Raw genomic sequence first — 16,489 nt, 5'->3', positions numbered from 1 at the left:
ACCCATGGCCCCTGTATGGGATTTCCTGTTGACCATCACAGGCCACATTGGCTGAAGCCCACTGAATATCTGGCCTCCATCACTGGGAATCTTGGCTTGGGTATGCTTGGCCACCTGGACCAGTGGTTCTCATTTCAGTACTCAGAAGAGGGATGTGGAATGCTTGCTAACAGTGCAGCTTCATGTACCTAAAGCCAGGGAACTGAGGCACGTCCCGGGATCTACAGTTTTACAGCCATCCCAGGGACCTTGTAACACAGCCAGTTCTGAGATCCACATATGCCCACCATCCTTCATTACACCTAACCTCAAGGTTATTTGTGTTTTTTTATTTATTGATTTTTTTTTGCTCTCCCTCCCTTCCAACCTCAGTCTCCTCTGAATCTTCTCCATGTCCCCAGAGAAGCAGATATTTCTCTGTATGGCCCCAAATCCATCATCATTTGGATTCAGATGAAGCTTTTATCTTGTTGCATTACTAACTCACCTGGTGCTTTCATCCCTATTGTTCTGTCTCCCCACTCATCATGGATCAGATGACAGGTATTTCCAACTAGTTTTCTTTTCTAGCTACACACTCTGAGCCTCTTTTTAAGCTGAACTACTCATCTGTAGAAGCTTCTGCCCACTGTTTCCCTGAGTCTTTTGGGTTTTCTAGTGGACTGTATCTCTAATACTGGGTTTCAATCTTGACTACCTACACATGAGAATGACTTACAGAACTTTTAAAAATAGCCAGAGGGGAGAAGATCGGTTATAAGGCTTTTAGAAGTAGGGCAATGGTTACAAAAGAACTTCTTTAAAAATTTTCTATGTATGTTAACCTAACCTCATTATAATAATCTGCCCTTTACTTAGTATTTATGTCGATGTGATGCACGTTATAGCTTTCTTTTGGACTTTTCTTTATCATAATTAACTCACCTACTAAACGTAGTTACCTATTCTGTTTAGAACTTTCTATAGTGTTCCTTACTATCTGAATCTATTTCATGCCTGAGTTCACTGTTCTTGAATTTAAAGGGTAACTATGGGTAGTGAAGGCTACCTGCATTTAGCCTCCTCTGACTGTATGTCTCTGGAGCATCCTATAGCTAGATCACATCTTGCAAAAGGATACCTTTCCCTATGTTTCATTTCTCTTATTAGTGGTGAATACTTATTGTAGAAAACATAGAAAATATGGAAAGGAAGGAAATTATAATCATCCACTATCTAAACATCAAAAGACACTAATGCCATATGCATTTTGTATGTTTAATTATTTTCCTCAACATGTTATCATAAAAATTTTCGGAGTAATTTGCTTAACACAGGAATTGTACTAGCTTTTTTTTTTTTTTTCCCCCAAGTATAGAATAAAGCAAATTCCCAGGAATGTCTCAAATAAGTGGTGCTTAGAAGGCCAAAGGGCTCCGAGTTTGTTCTGTGGTTTACTGATGCTCTGTACTTGAAGCATTTGAGGCACTTATCCATCTGATGGTTCATGCCAAGTGCCAGTCGATGTATGGGAGACCCCATAGAGAACGTGGCCACTGTGCCAGATATGCTATTTCTCTTGTTCCAATTTTCCTAGTCAAATATATTTCACTATTTTCCTTTTGACATATTAACTTGACATGAAAACAGCTGCTGACTTAGACATAAGGCTTTTCTTTCCTTTCTATTTTTGGGGTGGGTGTAATCCTGGGAAGCAAGGATGACTGTTATATCATTGACATGCTAGGATTTTGTACAAACAATTGTAAGGAGAAGCCCCTCTCTAATTTGGCTAACACTTGGCATTCCCAGCTTTTAAACGAAGGAGGAGATCATTTAAAACATACTAAAGAAATACTTTAGATCAGCAGTAGAAATATCTAAAGGTCACTGTAATTTTTAACAATGGACCTACTTGAAATGAAAATATAAACAGGCTGTACAGACTATAAATCATCTTTTATTTAAAAAACATCCCCTGTGAACAAGTTTCATTTTGTATGAATTTCTCAATACTAAGTTTAGGAAATCTACCCTCCCCACTACATTTTCAAATTGGAGAATAGTTCACTACTGAACAATTAATTATCAAAACTTGGGGTTAAATAATTAATATGCTTGGCTTAGAAAATGCTTTTTAATAATGTAAGAATAAGTTAAGACTTTACTTTGTTTCTATGTGAAAATAAATATAAAAAATAAACATAGTATTATTTGCGCACGACCTACTTTTACTTATCTGGAAAAACCTGAATATTACCTGAATGAAAGTAAGGGTTGTTTTCTGCACAGTAGGATTATAAAATATTAATTTCACAGCTAAAGCCAGAATCCCTTTCTGGGAAAGGGGTGGGAGAAGGGGAAGGTGAGATTTTTGTTTAGAGAAAGACTCTGGAGGTTCACCCTGAAGATGGTGGAGGAAGAAATCCAGAAGGATGTACTGAAACCCAGTGTCTGTTAGCACTGCCCAGGAGGATGGACGGAAACCTGACTAGGGGTAGTGGGGAGAGGGAGTTGTATGTGATGGGGAGATACAGCAGGATGACAGGAGGCTGGAGAAAGAAGTATGGTAAGTTTAAGACCTTGGTTGCAGAGTGGTATAAGGAATTTTTAAAAAGCTGCTTCTCAGCAAAACAATCAAAAGCATGAAGAGAGAGACTACAGAATGAGAGAAAATCTTTGTATATCCTGAAAATTAACACCTTATCTGAGGTACAGATGGCAAAGAACTCAAAAAGCTTAACTCACACACACACACACACCCCAATCAATAAATAGGCAAAGGAACTAAACAGATACTTCTCAAAACACATGAATGGTCAACAAATATATGAAAAAGGTGTTCAATATCTGAGATTTCACCTTATTCTAACCAGAATGGTAATTATCAAGAATGCAAGGATGTGGGGAAAAGTACACTAATACATTGCTAGTGAGACTGCAAATTGGTGCAACCATTCTGGAAAGCAGTATGAAAATGCCTCAATCTAGGAATGGACCTACCACTTGACCCAGTTACATCACTCCTTGGTATCTATTCAAAGGAGATAAAATCAGCATCCTACAGTGACACAGCCACATCAGTTTACAGGAGCACAGTTTACAATAGCTAAGCTGTGGAACCAACCTAGATAAATGCATAAAGAAATTATGGTACATAAACCCAATGGAATATTAGCCATAAATAAGAATGAGTTTCTGACATTTGTTGGTAAGTGGATGGATCTGGAGACTATCACGCTAAGTAAAATAATCCAGTCCCCCAAAAGCAAATGTTCTCATATGTGGATGCTAACAAACAACAAGGAAGAGGGGTAAGAGTAGATGTTCAGTGGATTAGGCAAAGGGAAATGAATGGAAGGGATGGAGATGTGAACAGGAAAGACGGTGGAATGAATCTGACATAACTTTCCTGTGCGCATATATGAATACACCACAGTGAATCTCAACATCGTGTACATCCATAAGACTGGGATTCTAATTAGAATAAGGTATATTCCATGTTTGTATAAATATATCAAAATAGTTATACATGATGGTAAAATCTAAGAAAAAATAATTAAAAAATAAAAAAGGGGGAGGTTTATTAAATTTCAAAATGTAAGTTGTGTGAGTTTCTGCCTTCATTCTCCAAACATCAGTAAAGCATGCTTGTTGGAAGTGATTTTGGGAGATACTAGGGAGAGGGCTGTGCATACTCTCCATTTGGGTTGGCATGGAATAGAGAAAGGTACAATACATAGGAGGGAAGACAGAAGAGAGATTCTAAAGTTTTAGAAGAGCAGAAATTATCCTGGAAAAATAAGTGTGTCAGGGAGAATAATGGTCCTTCCAAAGATGTTACCCTCCTATTCCACAGAATATATGTATGTGTTAAGTTCCCTGGTTAAAGTAATTAGCTGACTTTGACACAGGGAGATCATCCTAGATGATCCTGGGGATCCAATATAATCACAAGGGTCATTAAAAGAGAAAGGGGAATAGGATAGACAGGAAACACTGCTGGCTTTGTGGATGGAGGAAAGAGATCACAAGCCAAGAGAATATGGGTAGCCTCTGGAATCTAGAAAAGGCAGAGAGAAAGATTCACCTGAGACTTCGGTAAGAAACATCCCTGCCAACACCTTGATTTTAGCTTATGCGGCTGACTTCCCAGACTATAATAACTATGTCATTTTAATCAATTTTGTGGCAATCCATTGCAGCAGCAAAAGGAAATGAATAGAATAGGCTCCCTGAAATTCTCAGAGAATGCAGATGGTACTTCAGTGAAAATTTAGGACAGTATGATTTGTGCTAAGGTCTTCAGTATAGCTATAGCTTGTTCTCATTTTCTTGAGGGGAAAAAACAACCAGTTAAGTCAAAACCTTTGTGGTTATTATTTTGAACAATTATCTCTTAAAGCATTATAGGTGTATCCCTGTGCCTTAGGAAGACAAAGAGAACTTCTTTATTTTTTGATGTCCTGGGGGTTGAACCCAGAGCTTCAGGTATAGCAGGCAGGCCCTCAACCACAGAGCTACACCCCCAGCCCTGAACTCCTCTCCTTGAAAGCACAAGAATTTGCAGACATAGTGTCCTGGTATGGAATCCTATAGTAACTTCTTATTGCCCCTGTGAACTTGGGTAAAATATTTAATATCTTTAAGCTATAAATTTTCACTGCAAAAGGAAGATAAAATGAGAATAGTTTAAATTAAATGAGAGAAAAATATAAAGCATTCTAGTAACTGGCACTAATAATTCAACAAATCACTATTTAATGACTTTAAAACATACATAAAGGGAAGGGAGGAGGTTACTGTGAAAAGGTGGGGTAATGCGTAGTTCACATTCTAAGGAAGGGCTTCGCTCTGTGGCTGACTAATCACAGCCTCTCTGACAGTTTAAACTGTAGCAGGTGGGCTTTTCTTAAACAAGGAAGAAAGTTTTACATACTTATCAAACATTTGATACATATAAACTGTTGGACTATCCTGCCCAAAGACCTTTAATAATAGATTCTAATCCATTTTAGAGGTGGACATGCACCTATGTGACTGTGTAGGTAAATTATTTCATCAGGTGGGCTGACAGACCTTCTGCCTGTTACCCAAGAAGCGACACTATCTAATACTCACGGAAGCAAGACTTCTTGTATGTTATTCCAGATTGCTTTTCCACCCATGATTATTATCAGTTGAGTAGTTAGTTCAAGGAGACAGCCACCTGGGTCACACTGGAATGTTAAAAAGAAAATCTCATTTAGATTACAGATGGGTTTAACTGGGAATATAATCAGTAATTTTATTTTTCTGATATTCTGTGTAGGCTAAAAACAGCTTTAAAAAAAAGGAAACAATGAGGAGAGCTTGGGTTGTAGTTCAGTGGTAGAGCGCTTGCCTAGCACATGTGTAGGTCCTCCCTGGGTTTGATCCTCAGTACCACATATAGATAAATAAAATCAAGGTACTTTTGATTATCTGCAACTAAAAAAATATATATTATAAAAACAATGAGGAAACTGTTTTTAGGTAACAAAACATGAAGCAGCTTAAACTGAAAAAAGAACATAATTCTATTCTCATACCTCTTCATTTCTGTACTTTCCCAGCCAATACACTGGGTCTCCTGGGTAGCCTACGAATTTCCCCTTAAAAAATGCTATGTAGAAGCATGAAGAATAGTAGTTGACAAACTGGAATAAGAACATCTTCATGGTTAGGCTGTTCTCATAATCAGTCTGAGTCCTTGGGAGTTCTGTCGTTAAAACAAAACAGAAAAGAGATTTTAAAATTGTGAACAGCTTTGAAACTCTAATCCAAAACACTCATACATGAGTTAACATGTTGGGGGAAAAAATACAATTCACACTGTTTTCATTTAAGCTGTTTTCAATTCCTTAATATAGCCACCGTGTTAATTCCAAGTTTACACATTGTTATAAGAGTTCTCACCACAGAATGCAATATCTCACGTGACAGTGTGTGTGTGTGTGTACGTACACATCAGCTTTTTTTTCCCAATGATTTCTTATAATTCACAAGTACTATGTTATCAAATGGATGAGGACTATCTCAGCTGTAAACTAATAGAACATTACTTTTTAATTGCCTGCTGAGTAATAATCTTTTGTCTTCCCGAATTGCTGTAAGGTAGGTCTGCTGAACACAACCACAAAAAAAGGGGCATGTGGGGAACACAAAACAGGTCATCCTTCTAGTTTGGAATCTACATCAGTCTGATTGAATGGACTAAGTGGTCATCTAAGAACAGAGAAGGACCCAGATGTATGCAGGGTGTGAAAAGCACTTCACTCTGACCACTAAGCAGCTGCCTGGGATACAAGCCAGGGGGAAGAAACACTTATTTCAAAATGCCAAGCATTATATTAATATGAACAGCATGGGAGAAGACAGCAGCAGTGCGATTGCTTGTCCTCTCCACAATGAGCGTATTTGCCACTGGGACCATGACCTTATTCCACTTATTTGCAATAAAGAGACTATTTACTTTCAACAATAGAGTACATGATCTAATATAATTGAAAATATTATTCAGCACTGATCTGTTTACACAGAGCTTGGACAGTATCATTACACTGTCTTTGCTTTGTCCCTCTTACTAATACAAAGCTGTTGATAATTCTTTTCCCATACAGGCTAGAGAAAATGTTTATGCTTGAAATTTTCTAAAAATTGTAACCTCCAAGAATTGAAATGGATAAGAGACAGTCTCTATTTTTAGCAAGGTTCTAAAAATGTCTCAAAAATTGCCTGAGCTATGGCAGGGCCTTACCAAAATTAGTAATCATGATGGCCACTTTTTCATATATGGTGTTCAGAATCATGATGATGATAAAGCTGATGATGGACGCAGTGATGGACGTGGCTGTCTGTGGAGTCAGGTACTTCTGGATTGGGTCTGTCCCATTGACAGCACTGGGAAGTTTTGCAGAAAATACAATAAACACTGAGAGCCGATAGACAATGATTCCAATAACCGAAGCAATGATCAACAGGATCTGAAAGCACAAAAAACAGCAGCGTGAGACTCACCAGTGATCAGATTTTTACTGTTAAAAACTGGCATATTATTTACAAGGTACTTGTGTAAAGTGAAATAAATCTCACAAGTGCCACAAGCGGAGGAAAGTAGGGCATGAGAAAGGGAAAAGAATGATGAACATAGAAAGTGGTACACCCACATATAAGATGTTAACAGGGGCTGGGCGTGATAACGCACCCCTATAATCCCAGTGGCTAAGGAGGCTGAGACAGGAGAATCGCAAGTACAAAGCCAGCCTCAGCAACGGTGAGGTGTATGCAACTCGGTGAGAACCTGTCTCTAAATAAATACAAAATAGGGCTGGGGATATGGCTCAATGGTTGAGTGCCCCTGAGTTCAATCCCTGGTACCCCTCCAAAAAAATATGTTAACAGGGGAATGTGCACAGGAGTGAAAGGGGATATGAGAACTTGCTGTACTTACTACATAATTTTCTATAAACCCAAAAATTGCTCTAGGAAAAAAAAAGTCTATTAAAAAGAGTGTTCTCATCAGACAGCATAAAATTGGAATAACTAGTGGCATGTTAAGGTAGAAGGAAAAAGCGTCTGTGATCATAGAACCAGTGAAAACATCCCTTCTGGGACTGGGGTTGTGACTCGGCGGTAGAGCACTCACCTAGTACATGTGAGGCCCTGGGTTTGATCCTCACACAAAAATAAATAAATGAAAGGTATTATATCCAACTACAACTAAAAAATATAAAAAAAATCTTCTATAATTGACTTAAGTTAGAAATTTGTGGGGTTTTGCTAGTAATACTCCATTAAGAAGATGTGATTTCTTCCAACAGAGAACCTGTCACCAGCTCAAAGGTAAGCAGGTACTATCTTCTGTTTTAAACATAGAATCAAGGGAGGTTCTGGACAGGCCATGAAGCTGGCCCAGAGGTGCCCTGCATGAACTGTGTCTGCCAACAAAAGCTCCTTGGGCTTTCCCTAGTCGGGTTTCAAACTGGCAGTTGTTCACGGCTGCATTGCCACAGACTTTTTTTCACTGCTGCTCTGCATTTCTGACTTAGTCCAGCATCCATGCAGGTATCTGAAGCATACTTTGTACGTAAAAGCATTTTGCTTTCTCAGTAAGCTGATTTTCTCTGGTCACTGAATAATGTACATTAAAGGCCCCATGAATTTTCTCCTCACTTGATACCTTTCCAACAATGTCTAATACTGTGTATCTTTAAACTGTTTTCCACACATCTGTTTTATTGGATAGATTCCAGAATCATGTCTGCTCATGAGGCAGGTTCCCAAAGAGAAAAGACACAGAGAATGGAAACTTCAGGACCAAGTAAATCATGTCACAACATAGTCAATAACAGAGGGAGGCTGCTTTCACCTGCAGGGTACAGTACAGGGAGTGACCATAGGATGGTTCTGCCATCTACAATGTGGGATCTAAAATGCTGCAGTCATTTTGCCACCGTAAGGCGGCACCTTGACCCAGCACACTGGCAAGTCACCTGAGACAGAAGGAAGACAGAACAAAACATAGACTCTGATGCTATTTGGGCAGAAGTAGCTCCCCTGACTAAAGCCACATTTCCAACTTGGAATTTTCAGCTCGAGAACCAATGAATCCCACCTTCCCCCATTTTGTTTTGTTTAAACCAGCTGGAGATTTGATTTTGTCACCTACAATTGAAAGACTTAACTATAAAAACAAAGAAAAATAGGAAAATTCACCTACTCTTCACATATGGGCATAATTCTTTCAGAACTATGCACTGTTTGCATATTTCAAACTTATAAAAATGCCTATGGTTTATGATGTATCATAAAATATTTCCATGAGTGTGCTTTTACATGACTGTACAATATTCTATATGGTGGGTTTGAAGGTAGGACACCTGGTTGAGATATATATTCATGTGTGAATGTGTGTATAAAATGTTGTGATAGATGTCTGAAGAAATCTTACAAGTTTCTAAAATCCTAAATTAGTGAATTGAAGTATGAATATTCTGGGGACTCTTGATACAGATGGCCTCACAGCTTACTAGGAAGGCTGAAGCAATGTAAAACCCAGGACCCCAACATGAGAGTGATTCTGCACATCATCCTTACAGACTCTTAGCCTTGTTTGAGAGGCAAAATATTGTATCTCATTTTAATGTGTACCGATTTAATTACTATTGGGTTTTAATAATGTAGTTACTAAAGAAAAATAATCAATGTTCTCTCTTTTGCTTCTGGATTCTGTGTATTAGAGGTATTAACACTGTGCCCCCTTCACAAATATTTCTTCTGGTGTTTTGTTGAAATTTGTATGAAAATCTTTATAGATATTTTCCTCTAAAACTTCTTTATATTTTAAGTATTTATTTCTAACTATGGTTTAACATTTTTAAAAAGTGTTTTGGGAACTTATAGTGTGTGGTTCAAAATATGGCTTTAACCTTCCTCCAATAGTTAACAAGTATTCTATTACCATTTATTGCATAATCTCTACTTATCCCATGGATTTATAATGTCTCCCTTCCGATATATTAAATTACTGATACCAGAACCTATTTTTGGGCTTCATGTCCTATCCTCTAATATGCTTTTCTTGAGCCAATAAAACTCCCACTAAATTATATTACTAGTATGTTTTTATGAATAATAAATCCAAAACTAATTTAATAAATTCTGGCATTATAGAAACACTGTCTTTCATGTCTTCCAGTAGGTTTTTTTTTTTTTTTTAAGTTCCTATTCTCTTTCTGCTAAGGATATCCCTCAACATTTTATTTTAGTTGTTGACATTGAAAGTCAGAATTCTTAATGCCTCCCATTTGGTCTCTTTACTAGAAACTGGAAAATACTGAACCACTGGCCTGATATAAACAAACGAGGAAGGAGGAACTAGAAGAACCTGTGAGAACAGGTAAGATAGTCTGAAACCTTCAGAGTCACTCCAGGTGGTAGCTAAGCTGTCCCTACAAGTATCTCTCATGAGGCCACATAGTTTCTAGGCTTTAGTTTCCTTGATATTTAATATTAGACACTGAAAAGTGTGTTATGTAATAAATTACTCAAAAAAAATTGTGTGTGAGAGAGACAAATTCTTACCCAGAAAAGGACAGCACTTGCACAGAGGGTTATCCTTAAACACTTTCCCCAGGCAGTGAAAGGAATACGCTCTTCTTCCTAAGGAAGGAAGAAAGAATGTTAAAGTTAAGGGGATTACTCCAATACAATTACTTTTCCCCAAATCTGTTGGTAAATCTTAATTTTTTAAAATAAATTGATTCATAAGCATCGTCTATTCATGATTGAACATTTTTTGTTAATAATTTCAAACAGACACACAACAAGGCATGTGCAGTGTTTATTTTTATAAGCATGAGCAATAAACTGCTTTCCTGCCATGACCTGTACTTAGGAATCTAGGCACCTGTCAGTGCCAAGCCGTAAAGCTGACATTGCTGGGCTTGTCTTGGATTTTGAAAATGACTGATGACAGCACAGAGCCCAGGAAGAAAAAAAGTATCTATAAATACTAGGTATCCAGTAAGTGTTTCTTGGTTGAGGTTGAGCTTTATATATTAATATGAATTTTTAGAGAGTTTCCATTTTATATTAATTTTTTTTTTTAGTTGGAGATGGACACAATACCAGTATATTATTTATGTAGTGCTGAGGATTGAACCTGGTGCCTCACATGTGCTAGGCAAGTGCTTTACACTGAGCCACAGTTGCAAACTCTCCATTTTATACTTGATAAGAATAAATTTAGATTCTTAAGACAAGAAATCAATATTCTTCATGATTTACCTGGATTATAAAAGTACTAACAGTATAATAATAGCTGCAAATACTCACATGGTGTGCACTCTGTGCTAGATACTATTTAAAGTGGGTTTTACACATAAACTCGATTGCTTCTTACCACAGTGATACAGAAGTAACTCTATTATCCCCATTTTATAGATGAGGAAACTTAGGTACAGAGAAGTTAAGTAATTTGTCCCAGATCACCCAACTAGCAAGTTGCTGTGTTCATGCCAGGATTCAGGCAGTCTCATTCCTGAGACTTCACCACTGGACCATAGCCTCTCTAAACCAGTGCAGGATACACTGACAACAAAAATAAAATGAGGAAGAAATAGAGAGGAAAGAGAAGTTTCAATTGCAATTTCTTAACAAGCAACATTTCAGTGGAAATTTGACTTGTTATATTGTTGGTGATTTTAAATATAAAATTTATAGGTTTAAATGACCACACTGTCATTAGTATTTTTCAATCTTGCTGATACTCTAAAGGTTTTATTTTTCAGCATCCACTTTATGAACATCTAATTTTGTCTAAGTATCAGCTTTCCTTTCTGAATATATAATCTTTCAACACATGCTTTGACCCGTCCGTCTTCTCTAGTAAACGGCAGTAACTATTCATAACAGGGATTATTTGAAGCTTGTTACATTGTAAGAGACAAATGTCACCTTCTATTCATAACTGAACCTCATTTTTTTTCCCACTTATAAGATGAGGAGGTTGAACTGCTCCCTCCAGTCCCTTTTAGTGCCAACATTCTGTAAATCTCTGATTCAATTTATGAAATCTATAGTTGGATGTTCTCAGCTGCTCTTGGTGAAAGCATTTTCTTCCCAAGAGCTATTTGTATTCTGAACCTACCTTCCTAATGCTGATGACTGCAAGCACAATCAGCTCTAAATTTCCTGTGTTGATGGAAAGAAGCAATAATGCAGAAGACTCAAAAATCACTTTCCAAGAGCTTTGGCATATATACAGAGAGATCTATAGTTTTATTTTTTATCTCTGCAGCAGTAGTGAGAGTAGCGAATCTACCTCACCAATGATATAAAATGCCTAGCAAGGGACCGGACGTGGTTGAACCTCAATAAATGTTTCTCTTCCTCATTCATCCTTTTTTCTGTGCATGTCCCAACCAGAAGGTGGAGTAGAAACTAAGGCTTAGTGCAAGATGAAGGGGTGGCTAATTTAGGATGAATAAAGGACTATAATGAAGTGCATGTGAAAAAATGAGAAACAACTATCAAATCCAAAGCACCTTTCCTGTCACACATCTGTCACAGTCTAATTTCCTTTTGGCATTTTAAACTTTATTACAAAAGAAAGGACAATATTTGTCCCCTATATTCACTGTTTCAAGTATCTTCATCCAGGCTGAGCATCAGAATCAATTATAGGAGCTTCAAAAAAAAAAAAAAAAAAAAAAAACTCAAACACACTCAGGCTACTAAGTACCGCCAGAGTATGTGGTGATAGAACTCAGGCATCAATATTTTTAAAACTCCTCAGGTGATTCCAGTGCATAGCCACAGCAGTAAACAGACTAAACTGCATTTAAATGGCATCGCCCTTACCTGGGTAATCTCGTTTATTACCACGTGAGTACACCGTGCTTCGTATTCTGGCCGGGGTTGTTCTTCCTGCTGTAACTCAACAGTGTCCCATTCATACTCAAGTTCTGCCTGGCGCCGCTTCCAGAACTCCAAAAATAAGGTAACTAACGAAGGAAGAGAACAGGATCATGTGGATCCTCGATGATGAGTGATGTTTAAGAAATCCATACTGAATAATAGTTACCCATAACACTTTGTATATAATAAACAGAATATAATTTATAGGTGATACTGGTATTTAAAAGAAAAAATAATTTCTTTTACAGAAAACAATAAATTACACAAATTATGAAGCAGACTAGCTTATGGGAAAAGTATTAGGAGGGCAGCTACTAATGCTCTAATACCAGCACTTTATTGACCACTAAAAACACAAATAATATTGTAATTCAAAAGCAGTTCATGATCCATCCTTCAATCTGCTTTTCCCTACATCCCTTTCTCTCTCGATTCCTCCCTTCCTATGAGGTTGGGGGAGAAGGGAATGTGTTAGTGTTCTCCAAATAAGTTAATATAATATTCTTCCATGTGGAAAGCTAATTTTCTCTCAATTTTGTATAAGTATGAACAAATTTTTCGGAATCGTTTTTCAGAATTTGTAATTCAAAATACTAAATAAAAACATTAAATGTCAATTGAAGATGTAGTTTCAAGGTAAATTTCCTTGGCCCTTTCTGACTGCTACCCTTAGTGCTTCCTGTATAGAAATTCTAAAATTACTACTGTTCTATTCACACACACTTTTCAATTGTTGACTATTTGCTGAGAATAAAGAGAAACAAGACAGTCCCTCTTAAAGGAGCTTCTAGGTGCGTGGATGTGACAGGTGCTGTAGACTCTTCAGAGGGCCATGACAAAGGTGAGTACAGTTAGAATATCTAACTGTCCTTTCTAGGAGAGGGACCATTGTGTTGAGCCTTGGGATGACTGAGCTGAGTGGGTGAAAGTGGTGGTAGGTGGAGAGTTGGAGCCGCACATGAAAAGGCAAGGAGGAGCTGGGCATGGTGAAGCACGAGGATAGCAAGTTCAAGGCTAGCTTCAGCAACACAGTGAGATCTGCTCTCAAAATAATAAAAAGGATTGGGAATATAGTACTAAAGGGCCCTGGGTTCAAGTCCCAGTACAAAAACAAGACAATGAGGCCAGAATCCCAGGACAAATGGTAGGGTTTTAAGTGTTGTGACACCAAAGGTAGGCAGCCAGGGGGGAGAACTGCTAGGGAGCATTTCAAAGGGCTCTGTGTACCTGAAAGAGTTGAGATCTGAACCTAACGGGACAGAAGGTGGTCTAGAGTGAAACTGAAGGCAGGGAGACTGGCTGGCAGGCACATGATAAGGCAGCATACTTGAGGGATCCTGAGCAGGCTGACTGGAGGCAGGCAGAGAGAAGGGGCAGGAAGAGGTCAAGGATGCCAGCCAGGCTTCTGGCTTGTGCAGTATCTTTTATTCTACTTCAGAAGTACAGTGAGAGGAGCAAATCTAGGAAGGAAGACAGTTGGTTCTGTTATGACCAGGTGCCTGTGGGCTGCTTCTGAAGAAGAGTCCAGTAGGCAGATGTCCAATCCAAAATGTAGGGGAAGATCTGGGTGGAATCAGGAATTTTGTTTTTTGAGTGTCAACTGTATCCTGACTCTTGAGTGGATGCGATCACTAAATGAAGTGTACATCCAGTGGTAAGAGTGGTAATTCTCACCCTGGCTGCACATGAGAAGCACTTGGGGAGCTTGTAAAAAAAAAAAAAAAAAAAAAAATGAAGCCCAGGTACCCCAACCCTGAGATTCTGACTTAACTGGTCTGGAATGGGGCCTAAGTATAGGGAGGGAGAGAATGTGTATCCTGTGTGTGTAAACTCTAACCAGCAGGCTGGGTTGAGAACCACTGGAGGGGAGGGTGAAGAGGCTGGAATGCAGTCTGCAGCCTGAGACGTAGGAGGAAGTCTTGGGATGTGGCTGTGAGGAGCACAACTCGGTGTTCTCCACTGGTAAAGTCAACTGAAACACTTCCCAACAGTGTTTTTTGACTCCTACTTTCCAAGTTAGAGTTGGAATGGACTCAAATTTGTTGAGTATTGGTATAAAAAACAATGGCTCCACCACTGAGAAGCTTCCCAGGTACTGTGCCCTTGTCCTGTTCAGGAGGAAATGAGGTGAGTATCTACCTCTTTGTCATGGGGATAAACACCTTTAGGGCATTAGGTAATTGTATAGATGGAGCTGTGACTGGTTGGTCTTGCTGCCCACCTGACCCATGCTGGCCTCAGGTGAGAGAGATGCCCCAAAGAGACCCCTGTTGGGACATAGGAACTGCCACTGAGCCAACCCTCCATGGGCCACATATGAAGCAGCATGACATATGCCTTCCACTTACTAAAGCCCCCTACCCTCTGCATTTCCTAGTAAACACTCATCTCCTTCATCAAACAGAAGACCCCTGCTTTAATTTACCCAAGTATTCTACTGCTACTATTGCATATACCTCCACTCCCGAAGTTCTTTCAACTCTGTCCCCAAACCACAACTATGAAATCATTTCAGTGATCGGGTACATTCTCTCAAAAAAAGGCACACTTAATTACTTACGTCAATCCCTCTTCTGACTTTCAAATCTGCTTCTAGATTTACTGTATTTCATGTCCATGAGAATGTCACCTTCATTAGGGCAGGGATTTTGTTCACATCAGAAGTACTAGCGCCCAGTAGGCACTTAACGGATGAATGCACTGAAGGAAATAATTCTGAACACTGGAGGCATCCAACCATTGCAGAACCATCCGGTCAAAGCACCCAGTCGATGCCCACTGCTCCCCTCTGTGCACAGCTGTCCACATTCCACCACTCTCTGTTCTGCTATTCTACTTGGGCCCTCCAGTCCACCATGTACCCAGCAAGAAGCCTGGGTAACCCGAGATGAAGAACATACCATGGAGAATCTGACAGTTTCCTGGAGAGTCACAGTCAGTTCTTAGCACCTGGATGCTGGGCCAAGTCCAGGGTAGACAGAATGCAGGAATCACCCTCTGCCCTCTCCTGTCTCACAGACTACAGATGTAGTCTTTGAATATAACTACTGGTTTAAGGAGAATTGTGATTAAGGACACCAAAATCCTGTGGCACTCTGGCACCTTCTTTGGTTTGAGTGCCAGAAGCTTGGTCCTCAGTGTGGTGATGTTGGGAGGTGGTGGAACCTTCAACAGATACAGCCTAGTAGGAAGTGATGAGGGCATGTGACGGCTGTCCTTGGGAGGAATTAAGTAATTCCCATGGGACTCCATGTAGTTGCCAAGAGAGTGGGTTGTTACAAAAGAGCAACATTGGCCCCACCCTGATCTTTGGTTTTGTTTCACCAGGTCAATCTCTCCCTTCCTCACATGCTCCTGCTATGATGCCATCTACCATGTGAGACAGCCAAGGTGGCCTCACCAAAGCCAAGCAGATGTTAGTGCTGTGCTCTTGAATATGTAAAACTATGAACTAAATAAACCTCTTTTCTTTATTCTTTATCCAGCATCAGACATTTTGTTATAGAAATGGAAAACTAATATGGCACCAAGGCATCTATAGGCATAAATTAAACTTATTCTGGAAGACTATTTTTTTTTAAAATTACTGTTATAGAAAGAAGGGGCTGTATCTATGTCAGATGAGGTATAGCCAAGAATATAGATTCAACATTAAGTCATTCCCATTTTTCATATCTCCAAACATAATAATGCAACTAATTCAATTAAAATAAAGATTTCTGTATCTTTCTAAAAGCTTGTACAAATTTGTTAATATACACTGCATTTTGTCAATGATCCAAAGACTGAGAACAGCCAAATTATTTGCAGAGCTCTGTCTATGGGGCCTCAGGTAATTTGCTTCATTTACTTGTCATTTTCTTCATCTTTAAAAATCCTGTCATTTATGCAGTGTCCATCTAGCAATAGTAAGAACAGGAGACGATTCGTGAAAATAAGATTTTCTCATTTAAAAAAACACACAAGCAATTCTTTTCAAAAGTAAGAAGAGAATAGTGGATGCTCTTTTCCCTCCTGCATGAACTTATGTATAAGGGACAAAAAGGCTGAGGTTTACTAACTCCTGAAC

General features: G+C 38.8%; 1 protein-coding gene across 2 annotated transcripts in view; it reads right to left on the bottom strand.

Moving 5' to 3' along the window:
- The window catches only part of ANO6 (anoctamin 6), a 202,438-nt gene that overhangs the window by 29,027 nt on the left and 156,922 nt on the right, over positions 1–16,489 (bottom strand). For both annotated transcript variants that reach the window (XM_081310060.1, XM_081310061.1), the window contains 5 exons: positions 12,364–12,506; positions 10,084–10,161; positions 6,758–6,983; positions 5,550–5,719; positions 5,101–5,198 (listed from right to left, as the gene is read on the bottom strand). In XM_081310060.1, the coding sequence (XP_081166186.1) occupies positions 5,101–5,198; positions 5,550–5,719; positions 6,758–6,983; positions 10,084–10,161; positions 12,364–12,506 (715 nt within the window). The remainder of the gene's footprint in view (positions 1–5,100; positions 5,199–5,549; positions 5,720–6,757; positions 6,984–10,083; positions 10,162–12,363; positions 12,507–16,489) is intronic.

The sequence above is a fragment of the Spermophilus citellus genome (genome assembly GCF_964194105.1).
Source record: "Spermophilus citellus genome assembly, chromosome: 10".
Classification (NCBI taxonomy): Eukaryota; Metazoa; Chordata; class Mammalia; order Rodentia; family Sciuridae; genus Spermophilus; species Spermophilus citellus.
This window is presented reverse-complemented; position numbering and strand designations above follow the sequence as displayed.